Consider the following 16,290-nt stretch of genomic DNA (forward strand, 5'->3'; position numbering starts at 1 on the left):
GTGATTTGAAAGTTTTTCTTAGGCGCGAGTTGCCATGCTGAAAAATTGATCCTTCTGGAAAAGTGAACGGAAGTAAGGAAAAGAAGTAGACAAAATGGCAGCTTTAGCAAAAAACGGATCGCGTTCACTAATCCCCATAAGTTCAGTGCGCACACGCTCACAATCAATAAACAACTCACAGGAAATAAGTCAAATTACCACTACGAACAAAAATGTGATCAAAGGAAATAAATCACAGCCGACGCATTCGGTCTGTTTATCCGAAGTTGCATATATTGAACCAATTGACTTTGAAAAGGAGATTCCCAAGAACCCAGTAGCTATGGGCAAGCTTCTATATGAGGTGGGATTTAAAAAATGCAAGGAAATAACAAAAGTGGGAAAATTCAGATATAAATTGGAAATGGACAAAAGAGAAGATTTTACTGAACTACAGAAAATACCTCTGGACAAGAAAAACTTACGCATATTTCTCCCGGCGTCGCACAGAGAGACGATATGTTTTGTACCAAATGTTCCCGTAGGATTTGAAGAAGATGAATTGAAAAAATACGCAGAGGCCGAGGTTCCTATACTAAAAGTAGAACGTATAAAGAAGAAAGGGAAAAACAAAGAATTGGTTGAAACGCTCAATTTGAAGTTGACGGTGCAAGGAAAAGTAGTTCCAAGAACCATTAAAATTTTTGGTTGCAGCTTCCGACCACAGCTATATATTTTCCCAGTGAAGCAGTGCTACGCTTGCTGGAAGTATGGGCACAAGCAAAGCGTTTGTAAAGGAAAGAAACGATGCCAAAATTGCGGAGAGCTACATGAAATTCAAGGTAGTTGTCAGAAGGAAGCACGCTGTGTAAACTGCAAAGAAAATCATGGTGCAGCGACGAAGGATTGTCCCGAGCGGAAAAAGAGAGCGAAAATAATGCAAACCATGGCAAGGGATCGAGTCACGTATCCGGAAGCGGAAAAAAGCGTGAGTACCCAAAATCGTTTTAGCCTTTTGGAAGACGCCGAGGAGTTCCCATCTTTGCCTGGCTACGATTCGCAACATTCACACGAAGAGAATGCAGGAAGCGTAAGAGGCTGGAGGAGACCAACGCAAAGAAAGTGCGCTAGAGAAGATCATGTCTTGGAAACAGTAGTCGAGTCAACTGCCAAGGCACCGAGAGAAAGAACACCCTTACAAGTGAACAAGCACAAAGCAACCGATTTTGAGGTTTTTGTTGCGCAGCTAAGGAGAGATTTTCTGAAGAGTCTGCATGCACAGTCTTGGCTCACTCCAATCATCGAACTTCGTAATAAAATGAGGTGCATACTGCAAAAACCGCGCACTGAAATTGAAACGGATCACCTGCTGATTGAAATCTCTTCCGAACTAAATAAAATAATAAATTTTGAGACAGGTATGAGCAATGATAGAATAGACGATGATAAAAGTAATGGAGTATAAGAATTTTAAATTGCTACAACTTAATATACAAAGTATACGACCGATAGAAAAAAGGGAAGAGTTATATACTACCATGGTAACCAATGATATCAGCGTGGCCATACTACAGGAGATATGGCTAAAGGAGAACGAACCCTTCGCTATCAAAGGACATGAATTAGTTTCCAAGAGAAGAAAAGGTGGATATGGTGGAGTAGCCTTTTTAGTGAGACACGGAATACATTATGAAGAGTTGAGGCTGCCAGATATGGTACAACTAGAAGCGGTAGGGATAAAAATTCAACAGAGCACAGGCTACCACTTCAAGACACTCAACCTGATATCAGCATATATACCTCCTGGCAGAAGCCTTACGAACGAGATTAAAAAAGAACTGACGGAGTGCTTCCACTTCCTAGACGGGCTTGAAGGAGAAATCTTGTTTGGAGGTGACATGAATGCACACCATACATCTTGGAGTCCTGCATATCCAGAATGCAGCAGAGGAAAGTTCCTAAATAGCTTGATTGAACAATCAAAAATGATATTGTTAAACGACGGCTCGGAAACGATGATAGGCGCCCCTGGTGGCAGGGAGTCGGCAATCGATTTGACACTGGCGACTGCAGGAATTGCTCGGAAAACCTCATGGTCTGCTGAAGAAGAGATCGGAGGAGCACATCTCTGCGTTTGGATCGCCGTGGAGGGAGAAATTCCGGTAGTACCAACGGTCCGAACGAGAGTCAATAAAGAAAAGGTAGTGGAAAAACTAAATAGCATTAGGCCTCAATTCATCTACTCTCCTGAGGAAATGGTGACGGTTTTCGCTGAAGCGGTAGAGGAAGCTTCATTCGTTATTAAAAACAAAAAAGCAAATTACTTAAAAACATGGTGGACAAAGGAAATAGAGGAGCTGTATGCGAAAAAGAGAGCCGCACTGAGGACCTACAATATAACTAAAACGCGGACAAACTACATACAACTGCAAAAGGAAAAGGCCTTGTTTAAACGAGCGGTAAGAAAAGAAAAAAGAAAGTATATAAATGAGTTATCAGAAAAGATTGACGAGTCAACTTCGGCACGGCACCTCTGGAACATGATAAAAGGTATTGATACAGCACTAACGAATAAAAGTCGCCAACGAACAGAGATAACACACGAAAAAGGCATAGAGTTTATGGAATTTTATTTTAAAGACAAATTTAAGGAAATCGAAAAGCCGCATGCGATCACCGATCCCGAATTGGAAGGGTATGAAATGGCAATTAAGGACGAAGAATTACTTGAGGTGCTACGAACAAGGAAAAAATACTCGGCGCCAGGAGAAAACAGGATCTCTTACGCAATGTTGAAACAATTAAACTACGACATGCTTGAAAAAATATGCGAGATGCTAAGTTCGGTCTTCGTTTCGGAAGAAATTCCTGAACGTTGGCGCTTAACGGAGGTACGTCCCATCCCAAAACAACGGGCTGACATGGCTCGACCGAATTCTAGGAGACCTATTGCACTACTAAATGTGGAAATTAAGCTAATAAACGCAGTGATCAAAAATCGTCTGACGGAAATAGCCGATATCAAAAGTTTGATTCCCAGTTTGTCCTTCGGTTTTAGAAAACATGTTTCGGCAAGTACTTGCGTAAATTATGTAGTTAACTCAATCTACGAAGCGAAAAGTAATGACCGGGAATGTGTGGTGGCGTTTTTGGATGTGCAAATGGCATATGACTCGGTGGACACTGGTCTTCTGCTGACGAAACTGGCAAGAATGGGAATACCAGAAAAAATAGTATCCTGGTTGTATCAGTACCTGAGGAGTCGCGTATTACTATTAACGACGGAGAGTGGAAGTATACAGATGGAGGTTAGTGATGGCTTGCCCCAAGGATGTCCACTATCTCCGATATTGTTTAATCTATATACGGCGGACCTACACGAGATATCGGACGACGAATGTGAGCTGGTACAGTTTGCGGATGATTTCGCAGTTATTGCAAAAGGAAAAACAGTCGAAGAAGCTACCGAAAAATTAAATACAATCCTCCCAAGATTAGTTACCAAATTAGAAGAACTACAGCTAAAGCTCAGCGTTGAAAAGTCCGCAGTCGTGCCATTTACAGGGAAGAAAATTGATCACCTACGAATAAACATACAAGGAAGGCGTATTGAAGTAACAAATACTCATCAGCATCTAGGCTATACATTAGATAGATCGTTGCGACACCGCAAGCACATAGAGGCAGTTCGCCAGAAAGCTAGCAAAAAGCTGGGTCTCATCAAAATGCTTGGAAAAAGATCAGGAAATGCAAACCCGGAAACCCTTATAAAAATAGGTAACGCCTTGATTAGGAGTCGTTTGGAGTATGGAGCATCCATCTACGGAAATGCGGCAAAAAGTAATGTAGAGAAACTCCAAGTGGTACAAAACGCCTATATCAGAAGTGCGATGGGATATTTAGGCAGCACGCCTGTGCATGTGATGCTTGCGGACGCGGGGCAGCTACCAATTCGCCAAAGAATTGAAATGCTCACGAAGAGAGAGCTGATCCGGAGCACCTTCTTCAAAACCCCAATAGCGAAGTTTGTTTTCGAAACCATGCAAAAGGAACTGCCAAACGGATCTTACCTAACGGAAGTTGCGGAAAAGCATATGGACCTGTTGTATCAAGTCCATCCATCAGAACGAGACGTGAATCTGCACAAAAGGATGCGGTATTTCGGAACAATAGACATGAAGCAGGTGGTTCGAGGAAAATTGGGAGCAGATAACCTAAAAAAGGAAAACACTAGCAGTACTGTGTGGCAACAACTTTTTAAAGAAACAGAACAAAGATATGCGGGATACCATAAATTCTTCACTGATGCATCGAAGAAGGCGTCAGGAGTCGCTACTGCAGTTTATGACGAAACGGAGGAAAAAACGATTACAGAGAAAATAAACGGAAATTTTACAATCACCAATGCAGAAATACTGGCAATACAACAAGCGATAGAGTTATGCAGCAGGAAAAAGTACAAGAAAGCAGTTATTTTCACGGACTCGAGAAGCGCGTGTGAAATTTTAACCAACGGAAAAAGCTTGCAGGAAAATTACATTGCGTGGCAGATATACAAAGATATACAGAGCATGGGAAGATCATATATCAGAATACAATGGATTCCTAGTCATCAGGGGATACATGGAAATGAAGTGGCGGATAAAGCAGCAGTCGAACGAACAACGGGAAAGCAATCGTTCTATAATGGAATAACGATGCAAGACGCATTGCTTGTAAATCGAGATGAGGTTTGGCAAGAGTGGACCAAGGACTATAAAACGACATCAGCCCAAAAAGGAAAATGGCATTACAGAATAGCTGAAGAACCATCACGAAAAAGCTGGTTTAAAAACATAGCACTAAACGCCAGACAGATTAAAATACTAACAAGGATAAGAAGTGGTCATACACTAACCAAAGAAAGGAGAGCGCTGTGGAATTTAGAAACAGATAACAGGTGTGACAGATGCGATGAGGTCGAGGACCTGAAACACGTACTTTATGACTGCGCAAAATACAACTTAACTCGAAGCAAATTTACAACCCTAGAGTACATGAAACCATTAGAACAAATATTCCAAGAAGAGTGTGAAGAGAGCATGAAACAGATAGTCAAATTCATTCAACAAGCGAACATACAAATATAAACATGCAACAAAGCACTGAAAAACGAAACCAAAATGAAAAATTGAATGTTGGCGAGATGGATCAACTATGGTCTTAGCTGGCAACAACCAAAAAAAAAAAAAAAAAAAAAATAATATTTTGTAATTACTTTTGCATAACATATTGTAAAATCTTCGAATTTGTAAAAGTTTAGTTGATAACAGGTTTTGTGTATAACACTGTTAAAAAAGCGTTATATACGCGAATTGCAAATCCAAGAAATGACGGACAATGAAAATTAATAGTGTAATGCTCTAGATTGATTTTGCGATCTCTTGATTTCCGTTGTGCGTCTTTGTTTTTTTAATGAAAATCGATACATGTAGCATATAACTAGAGCAGATATGGATATCGTTGGACTGGTCAAGCGGTCCTATTCGGATTATGGTACAATTCTGAAGGATTCTTGGTATACTATTATAGCAGAAGAACTAAGGAATAATGTAAGATAATAAATACAGACGACAGCAATATATTTGTCTTTGTGATTTTAGAAGCATTCTTGTTACTACATTTTATTGAATTTAATTGTGACACTGAACTTTGCGTCCTGCTAATTTACATTCCGTTGCAGTTTGCTTTCTCACTGAGTTTTCTGCTACTGTCGATAGCAACCATTTTTGGACTTTACTGTTGGAGACGAATTCATTTGAAAAGTAAGTAGTATGGATTTTGGGTTCAATTTTCTACGTAGGTTGGGTTCTTCTTTTACAGAACTCCGGGACAAGGCGGCCCAGTTGCTATTCCAGAGGCATGACTCATCTCAATTGCGCTTTCGGAAACGCGACAAAGTGATGTTTTACGGTCGGCGAATGTTGCGTAAAATGAAATCTATTTCTGGGCAAGCTTATAGTGGTCAAGTCAGGAAGCGCAAAGCAGTAATGCGTTTTGCCAAACGTTTGCTACAAATACGCCGCGATAACGACCCAATTCAGCTACAGGTTGTTGAGCCCCCAGCAGAATATCTGGAAGAGGCGGCTGAAGGGAACGACAAAGTTCCGCCCGATGCGTTGTACATGCTGCAGAGTATCAGAATTTTTGGTCACTTTGAAAAACCTGTATTCCTAAAAATTTGCAAGCATACTGAAATCATTAATTTAATAGCCGGTGAGTCCCTTATTAAAGTAGGTGACCCAGACGACAGTGTGTTTATTGTTCAGTCTGGACAGATAAATGTGTTTTTAAATAATCCGGACGGTAGCTCAATTGCCCTTAAAGTAGTTCGCAAAGGTGAATCGGTGACATCCTTACTGAGCTTTATTGATGTACTAGTAGTAAGTACTATTGGAATTATTTATAAACAAACATTGCAATAATCACTTGCATTGACAGGGAAATACCAGCCAGTACAAAACAGTTACAGCTAGAGCGATGGAAAATTCTCAAGTCATTCGGCTACCTATGTTTGCCTTCAAGGAAGTATTCGATGAAAGTCCGGATTTGCTGATTCGAGTTATACAGGTTATCATGATTCGTTTACAACGTGTCACAATTACTGCACTTCACAATTATCTTGGTTTGAGTACTGAGTACATACAGGTAGGTCGGGAATTAAATTTGTGAAAATAATATTGTTCATCTTGCATCTTTTCATTATTGTTCAGTGTTCATCTCAGCGCAAAAAGGTAGCTGCCCCTATTAAAAGTAGTCCCGGCCATCGACGGGTGCCATCTGATGTGCAAATGCCATCCCATTCGTTGGTTGGCCACGCTGTAAGTAATGAAACCAAGCCGGATATGCTTGCAGATTTAGCAGATCATATTGCCAGTCGACGTACATCAGCACTCCCTAGCGAACCAATGGAAGATACCGTTATGAAGTCCATCGCAATTGACGGCTTCCTCAAGGAGTTGGGTTTGAAAGATACCGATAGACCCTTCGTCGAAGACAACATTGTCCTGAAAGAGATTGCACCAGGAACCACTCTAACTCATCAGGGAAGAAGTGATGTGAGTACAAAATTCTATGTTTTGGAACCACTAAATCATTATTTTCCCATTCTTGCATTCTTTCTAGGATGTTCTGCTTATTTTTGTCATCAGTGGAGGTTTGACCATCGCACAGTATCCGCAACTCAATATTGGATGCAATAAAAAGTTAGATAAGTCTGATAATCATACGGTTGCCATTCATCCTGGTGATGTAGTTGGTGGGTTAGCAGTTTTGACAGGGGAAAGCAGTTTGTATACAATTAAAGCAAAGCACTACTCCCGCGTTGGTTTACTGAACAAAGAAGTAATCTACAAGTAAGTTCAGCCGATGGGTTGTGCACATTTTCATCATATGTAATTTTCTCGGGTTTTTTGTTGCAGCATTATGCGCGAACGCCCAGGTGTAGTTTTGGATATAGCAGATAGTGTGGTAAAACGATTATCACCATTGGTGCGGCAATGTGATTTCGCACTGGACTGGAATTTTTTAGAATCTGGAAGGGCAGTCTACCGTCAGGATGAGAACAGCGACTGTACCTACATTGTACTAAATGGTCGGCTCCGTTCAGTCATCACTCACTCGAATGGTAAAAAAGAAATTGTGGGAGAATACGGCAAGGGTGACCTAATCGGAATTGTCGAGATGATTACGGAAACACCACGTACTACCACAGTGATGGCGGTTCGCGATTCGGAGTTAGCAAAATTACCAGAAGGACTGTTCAATGCAATTAAGTTTAAATATCCAATAGTAGTAACACAGCTAATCAGTTTGCTTAGTCATCGAATTCTAGGATCAATGCAATCTGCTCCAATAAATGGAAGCTCGTTAAAAACTGTACCATTCGATACAAATCAGCAGATTCAACATCGATATTCGACAGTTGCTATCGTCGGTATCAGCGAAGATGTCCCTTTGACTGCATTCACATACGAGTTGTATCACTCATTGTGCGCGATTGGCTCTACTTTGCGGCTAACGTCAGAGGTTATTCGAAAAACGCTGGGTCCCCAAATTATGGAACAATCAAATGAATACCGACTGACCAGTTGGCTGGGTCAGCAAGAGGATCGTCATAACATCGCACTGTATCAGTGTGATTTGACATTTGGTCCTTGGACGCAACGCTGCTTGCGGCAGGCAGATGTGATAGTCATAGTCGGGTTGGGTGACCGGCTACCAACTATCGGAAAGTTGGAAAAAGAAATCGATAGACTGGCGATTAGGACTGCTAAGGAGCTAGTGCTCCTGCATCATGAGGGTGCCGCCCGACCGAGTAACACCACCAGTTGGCTCAATATGCGTGCTTGGGTATCGCGACATCATCATATTCAGTGCCCGAAGCGTATGTTCACCAGGAGAAGTCAATATCGAATCGTGAGTATTCTTTATTCAAAATATGCGAGCTTATATTTTTGGGACAACAGCGATTTTAGCAAAACATTGATTGGTACGAAAACATCAACAATGCTGGTGATCGTGTTCTTGTGTGATGTGATGTAACTTAAATTTAGTCAGTTGATTTTTTTTCCAATTCTCTCGACAAGAAGCGATACAACAAAGTGAATTCGCATTGGAATCCCCTTGGCTTCGGTGATGAGCGTACTCATAACTAGCTGATAACAGTGGGAGATCCGATCCCTTCCAACTTTAAGTATCATTAGTGTTGATCATTGGATCGATTGTATTGGCGCATAACTGACATTAATCTTTCTACTTCCCTGAAGGGAGGATGACATGTGACATTTTTTACTTCCACCGGCTAAGGTTTCGAATGTACTTGGAGACCTACCAAAGTTTTGACGGGACGGGGGGCAGCCAGTACCATTAGCCTACTCGCCGTTGCGGGGAAGTGTCACTCATCCTTGGAATGGCTTGACTGTTGGTCCGTGGATCAACTTCGATGAAATCCTTATTCGCATCCGTGTTCTGCCTCCAGTATGCCGTAATTAGGAATTTACCGGTATCGATCGTAATGTGCCGGTTAGCACTCCAGTTGGGTTATCATTATTATTATTTTTTTATTTCGATTGTAGAAATTTTAACTTTATGATAATTCACCTCTTTTTCGGGTTAGACATCGATCTGTGTGGTCAAAGACTACAAATACCAAGTCTACTGCTATTTTGGATACGTCTGTGTGAAGGTGGTGGAATACCTGGTAGTGAACGTTCATCATTTCCAGAAATGTTCGCTGCCAGAATTGTTTACTGTAATATTCCTTCTTGCTCTGAAATTCGAACATGTGCTCTTTGATGAAGTTGCCCAATCTAAAATCGGAAAATTTACTTCTGTTGAAGTAAATATACACTTTTAGTGTATACGATGAAGTTGAGTTTGGCGACGGTTTCTTACCAGTAGGAAATATGTCTCGAATCGCTTCTCGTTGTTCTAACTGTAAAGGGATACAATTGATTGGTGTGGTATGTACTTTTCAGTAGCCTTCAGGGTCAGTTGGTCTCTTCTAATGTGCAGTGTCAAGTTTCCACGTGGATTGGAGTAGTTTTGTTGTTGTGTAGTTGTGCACGGTTTGGAATTTCTGTAAGTTCGTCATAGCTGTGTTTCCATAGATTTGACCACCATACTCTAAGCGGCTGCGAATGATGGCGTCTCCGAGCTTGATGAGAGTATCACGGTTGGCACTGCTGGTTCGCTTCCCGAGAATCTTTAATTTCGCTACTGCATTGTCCCGAATGTCTTCGATGTGTTTTCTTTGCGTACAGGTTCTCTCAACTGTAAATCTCAAGTAACAATGGGTGTTGTTGAGGTTTACGCTTTCCCGATCTATTTCAATTTTTACTCCGCTGGTGTCTTTTCCCGTGAAGGCCACTGCTGCACTTTTGGAGACGTTGATTCTGAATTCTAGCTTCTCGAGACCTGTTTGGAGCTAGGCCAAGTAGTTGTTTGCGTTTCTCTATTGCATCTTCTAGGCTAGTACCAATCACCACTACAGCAAAGTCGTCAGCAAGCTGGTCAAGTTCAAACTCACCGAGAAAGATCTGATGCAGATTACAGGCGAAGAAATTAAAAAATGTCGGAGGTAGCAATGTTGTTTCTTTTCTAGTTGAGCTTTTTTTACTTTGTTGATGACTTAGTTACGCAGCTCTGAACGGAGCCGTGTTTCCGAAAGCTGAACGATCGAACGGGATGCAGCTTATCTCTTTCTGCTATCTCATTCAGTCTACTGTTGATCACAGAGTTGGTGAGCTTTAGATTAACATTCATTGTGTGACTAGTGGTCTCATTGGATTTTTTGGGTATTGGTTTTATCTGTGTGGTTATCCGTCTGTCAGGGATATCTTCGGTGATATAGACTTCGTGTAGCATTTAACGAACCTTTTCTTACATGTATAGTCCGAAGTTTTTGAGGATGCCATAGGACATTCCGTCTTGCCCTGGAACAGAGTGGCCTTTTTTGTTTGTAGTGCACCTACTATTTCTTCGGTATAGCGTCATATTATATCCATTCCAGTCATTGGGGGTCTCTGATATAGGTTTCCGGAACGCTCTGAGTTTGCCATTGTAGTATGTAGTATGTTAGAAAATGCTCTGCTTCTTCCAGGGTTGTTTCCTGTTTACTGGTTGTGTGAGCGCTGTGTCCAGGCCTTGAATGATGTTCCATAGTTGCCTTGACAGTTCTTGACAGTACGTTCATTTCGTCCTACTAATGAGTCTCTTCAGGATTACTCTTGCTTTTTGCATCCTTATATCGTTTGTCATGGTTTTGCTTTTCTCATATAAAGAAAGGCTATGCAATCACTCCAAAAATCGATTTTTAAACCGAGGCCCGGAGGGCCGAGTGACAAATACCATTCGATTCAGTTCGTCGAGATCGCAAAATGTCTGTGTGTGCGTGTGTGCGGTGTGTGTTAAATAAAGTCACTCAATTTTCTCAGAGATGGTTGAACCGAATTGTACAAATTTAGTTTCATCTGAAAGGTATAACGCTCCCATAAGACGCTATTGAATTTTTAGTTGATCGGACTTTCGGTTCCGGAGTTAAGGGGTTAAAGAGTGCAATAACACAGCAATTCCCCATACAAACTGGTAACCCTATGATGTCCGAATGATATTAGACCTATTTAAATACGTTCAACATTACTTGGATTTGCGGGTCTAGATCACTAATGACCAATTAAACTAGCCTTGACCACATTGGCCATCTATGACGGTTCTTGGTGCCCTCGGGGAACTCGCCAAGTTCCTAAGCAAATATCACACATATTCTCTAGCAAACTCTTTACCAATTTTTACATAAGTAAAATACTTCCATTGACTGCTGTAGAATTTCATTTGGTTCTGACGTTTGGTTTCGGGATTACAGGTTGGTTATTGCGGTCACATAGGAATTTCTCATAAAAACCGGTACAATCGTAATAGCTCATAGGTGAAAAATCTATTGAAATGCACATTAAATTACAGGCCTACATCACTGATGGCGATTATTGGAACCCATTGTCCACTATGGATAATTCCGGAAGTCCCGGCTTCCGGACATATTCCAGAACTAAAGCCACTTCGATGATAACTGAACCAATTTTGACTATCCTAGTCTCAAATGGAAGGTATCATATGAAGTTGGGTGTCCCCCCCATCCACCCCTCCCTCTTCTTCCTCTCAACCCCACCCCCCTCTTTCATCCCCCCCCTCTTAGACCAACCTCCACCTGCATTCCTTTCATCCACCCCGTATACCAAAATAAGTATTGTTTCCCAGCGCATCCTCTTCCTCCAACTAATCATGCCCCTTCCCTCCCCACCACCCACATTTCAAAATATATTAACATGAACGCAACATTGAACTCACGCTGAATAAGCTAATAAAATATTATATGTTTGCTTGTTTCAAGTGTGTCAGCGTCAACATGTTCGTCAGATTCGTGATAGTCATGCATTTATATATGCTTATCAAGTGTAATAAGAATGTAATAAACATTTCCACAATCTTATATTGAACTTGACCAGGCATTAAATCATAATTGAATAAATGAGAAAGGCACCATTGCACCACTAGGTAGATTAAAACAGGTTTTTAGTTAATTATAGTTACGCAATATTTCTCGTTTGGTATAGTAGGACTGGTTTATTTCCTCAGATGACCAGTGTTTGAGGAAGTTCTGGATAAACATGTGAAAAGGGCATAACGCGAATGAAAGCCTCTCTGTGTTTACTTTCTCTTTCAATTATTACGGCGTCATCATAAAACTTTCCAACATTATTTCAATAAATATTTAAAGACTCTAACGTCGTCTAGCATATTATGCTAAGAGTTAAAGAGCAAACGTAAAAGCGGCCTAGTTATTAACGGAAGAGAAAGTAAACACAGAGAGGCTCTCATTTGCGATATGCCCTTTTCACATATTGCGGTTTCAGCTGGTTGATCAGATCCGCTGCTTCGACACATTATTGTTCCCTAATTCCAGTGAAACGACTTCATGGGATGTTTTTCATACTAAACCTCCTGCCGCTAGTGTGAGGTCGATTACTGTACTGTTTCGGTTGATCGTGGGAATACACTTTGACGTGCCATCGTTGAACAAGACGAATTTGGAGATGCAGTTTAGTCGATTTACTTTGAGGCAGTTTGGTGACTAGTGTCCCAACTTTGGTGATGGCTATTGAAGTCGCTATCGAAGAGAATTTCTCTTTGCGTGTTTTCGAGCGTCTCAAGGAACTCCAGAAATTTTCTTCCTGGTTTCTACGGAAACGTTTTGCCCCGGCGCGGCATGTACACCGAAATCAGTGTGAGTTGGAGAGAGGCCTTTTGTTAGCTTTATCCCTATCACTTCAATAGCCAAGCGTCTCGTGCACCAGAATGCCTACTGCTCCGCAACCTTGGTGGTACCTCGCGGATTCCAGTCCAAAGTTTATCAATCTATTTGGTTCTTTCATCTTCAGCAAAATTTCCTGCAACAGTGCCACGGTTACCAAATTTTCCCTGAGGAAGAGACTGAGCTCCTCGCATGTTTCGAAGGGGAGAGGCTTTGAACATCATGCTGCAGGATTTTCAGCTTTTTACACGTCACTGTGGCGGTCTGTGTTGGTTCTCGTGGACTCTTCTTCGGAGTGCGGATGCCCTTCAATGATCGATTGTATATCATGACCTATCTCGACCAGTAGATGATCTCTGTCCAATTCAGATTCAAGCTGTTGAATACTTAGTGCGATCTTTTGTTGTAGGTTTCTACACCTACCCAGCTTTTGGTTCCAATTTCTGCGAGGAATATTTCTCATAGCAATGCCATGAATCGTTCGGTTGCTCTAAATGGGTTCTCTTGGCATCTTGTGCAAGCAGCGCTAGGTGCTATGTGGTTCCGCTTTCCAGAGTATGGGTGGTTTTAATCTTTGGCGGCTTGGTTCCCTGGAACTTAATTTCGCCTGCCTGCATTGGGATCCATATCCCATGCAGGGCAATATCCGGTCGTTTGCTCCGAGCCTTGAGAATGAACCTTCGTCTTCTTTGTCCCCATCTCTCTCTCTCTCTCTCACACTCACTCTCTCTCATTGTTTTCCATATTTGAATTTGTTTTGTCTCTCCAGGCACTTGGGTCGTGTTGGTTGCAGTACGGGTATTTATCTTGCTCGAACTGTGCAGAACTTGGCTCAATGGCCGAATCTTCAGCAGTTTTGCATTGGCGTATCGAGAAGGTCTAAAGTTGCAGCCGAAAATCTCAACCGATTTTTGCACCAGTAGGGGTGACCGGGGCTGGTTGGCCGAAAGAGCAGGTTGGCCGAGTGCCTTTTTTGAAAAGACTATTATGCGCAGTAGCGACATCCATAGTGATTTTGGTGGGGTATTAGGTCACCAATGTAAGTAATAAAAATAATTTAAAATTATTACCAAATAGAAATAAAAGATTAGAATCATTAAAAGTCGGAAATTGTTTATAAAAATGTTGATTCCGATATTTTATGAATTAAATGCCAAGCTGGTTTCAGAGTCTTTGGCGTGGGCCTCTTAAATCCTGAAACTTTTCCTCCTGAGGAGTTTCTGGCAGGATTTGTCACAGATCAACCCAACCCCGAACAAAACTCGTCCATTAGCATAGAATTTGTTGCAGATGTAAGCCTCTCTGAAGACGTCAGACCTCTTCCGAAGGCGAGTGCACGATCTGATTCGAAGAAGTGGCATGGTAGTAAACGCCGATCGACTCAAATTCTGACCGATTCCCCAATAAAAGCAGCATTAGAGGAGCAGAAAAATGAAATCAAACGTAAGCGTATGCTGGCGGAGGAAAAAAATCAGCGAGAGCCGGTGAAAAGTTCACTAAAGCTGTCAAAACTAAGTCTAAAAAGGCTAAAAAGACTAAAAGCGAAGAGTTGACTTTATTTTCCTTACCTATATACGAAAAAACGATGTTTTTTTAATTAAAAGTTTTCCACTGATACATTTGACGTGTTTAACTTATTTTACCAAACTCGGCCAACCTACCCCAGCCCTGCCCTGGGGTTGGTTGATCGATTTTCCTTGCCGCATTTGTTTGCTAATAACTTTTTCCCTGATAAATGAAAAAATTACATATGTGCTCAAGGGTTGTATCTTCATGACAGCGCAAATCGATTTTCAAAAAATCTAACCAGAATGAGTACAGAAATTCCGAAGGCAAAACTCGGCCAACCAGCCCCGGTCTCCCCTACTCCTTCAACTGTCATCTTGATGTTCATGGTATCGTGGAGTTCGCCATTACTGCCTCGTCTCTTGTTTCGCTGAATATTCATTACCCGTTGCTTCGCTTATGTATTCTGTATCATTTCCTCCTGCTCGAAGCATGGGGGACCACTCCAATGAATTTAATGGTACTGTTTTTGTTTTTGGGGTGAGTTTGGCTTCTGTCAATTTTATGCGTCTTAATTCTGTTTTGAAATCAACATCAACTTTGAATCGGATGCTCCGCAGTTTGGTGAGAATCTGCGAATTTGGCAAAACCTTTCCGAACCAGGTACAGGTTTCCAGCTGGACCCTTCTATTTCGACCAACACTGAAGAGAGATTCTCGGTAGTTTCTGTGGGTACGAGCATTTGCGCCCTTTTTTTCAATCGGATTCCACGTTTTGATTTTCAAACCGGATTATTAATTATTTCTCATTGAGAAAGTGTGATTTGATGTGTATAATGAAATGACCGGTAAATCGTAATTGGTCTTCCGGAACCGGACATCGGAACTCCGCAACTCATGGTGAAAGGTGTCCAAAATTATACCTTTGCTCTTCCGTCAGTCTTATTTAATCGAAGCGTGAAAGGGAAAGAATGTCTGGCAGGCACTGGCTTTTGTTAGGGGCCTCATATACTGTGCACTGTCACGGGAGGAGAGAGATTGTTAGTTTTTTTTTTTTTCATACGTTTATTTGACACGGCATTTGCAATAGCTTTTTACGCCAGTTTCTTTTTTTACATAGCACGTTACAAAAATCCTTAAGACTAATTTTAACTATACTAGTACTTTGTCTAAAACTAACACTGAAATCACTTTATTGTTTGCTTTTTTCCTTACATTGTTGTATTTCATACTGATCTAGTATTTTCGGGTGTATTTATTTACTTTTTTTTCTGTTATTGTCTAAATTTAAAAACTAAATATTCTAGGTTCCTTTAATTGGTGAATGATTAGCCTTGGATGAGAGTATGAGGAGATGAATTTAATTAAATTTTGACAGACGCTGTTTTTAGAAAATGATAGATAAGTTCCATGTATAGAGGATCGCGATACGCCAGGATGTCTCTAACAGGAACATGGATTGGTCTTCCTCGGACTTGTAAAGAATCTACTAATTGTGATCTGGCTTCACGATATTCAGTGCAGGACCAAACAACATGCTCAATGTCATGGTAACCTTCTCCACAAGCACAATGATTACCCTCAGCGAGCCCAATACGACGGAGATGCGCATCTAAAGTATAATGATTGGACATGAGCCTAGACATCACACGGATGAAGTCCCGACTTACATCCAATCCTTTGAACCATGCCTTCGTTGATACTTTAGGGGTAATTGAGTGTAGCCATCGTCCCATATCTCCATTGTCCCAAGATGTTTGCCAACTAGCAAGTGTCCTCTGTCGAGAAGCGCTATAAAATTCATTGTAAGCGATGGGTCTTTCATATATTTCACCATCTAGTGCACCAATCTTGGCTAAATTATCAGCTTTCTCATTGCCCGCAATAGAGCAATGGGCGGGGAGCCACACTAGGGTAAATTTATAACATTTTCTTGTCAGGTTACTCAGAGATTCT

The 16,290-nt window shown here is 41.3% G+C and overlaps 1 protein-coding gene across 3 annotated transcripts in view; it reads left to right on the top strand.

Moving 5' to 3' along the window:
* The first annotated feature begins 5,225 nt into the window (after window positions 1-5,225).
* The window catches only part of LOC131676442 (neuropathy target esterase sws), a 37,466-nt gene continuing 26,401 nt past the window's right edge, over window positions 5,226-16,290 (top strand). For all 3 annotated transcript variants that reach the window (XM_058955511.1, XM_058955517.1, XM_058955523.1), the window contains exons 1-7: window positions 5,226-5,570; window positions 5,702-5,783; window positions 5,842-6,401; window positions 6,460-6,666; window positions 6,732-7,076; window positions 7,144-7,373; window positions 7,440-8,436. In XM_058955511.1, the coding sequence (XP_058811494.1) occupies window positions 5,472-5,570; window positions 5,702-5,783; window positions 5,842-6,401; window positions 6,460-6,666; window positions 6,732-7,076; window positions 7,144-7,373; window positions 7,440-8,436 (2,520 nt within the window). In that variant the 5' untranslated portion in view covers window positions 5,226-5,471. The remainder of the gene's footprint in view (window positions 5,571-5,701; window positions 5,784-5,841; window positions 6,402-6,459; window positions 6,667-6,731; window positions 7,077-7,143; window positions 7,374-7,439; window positions 8,437-16,290) is intronic.

This window comes from Topomyia yanbarensis, chromosome 1 (genome assembly GCF_030247195.1).
Source record: "Topomyia yanbarensis strain Yona2022 chromosome 1, ASM3024719v1, whole genome shotgun sequence".
NCBI classification, from domain to species: Eukaryota; Metazoa; Arthropoda; class Insecta; order Diptera; family Culicidae; genus Topomyia; species Topomyia yanbarensis.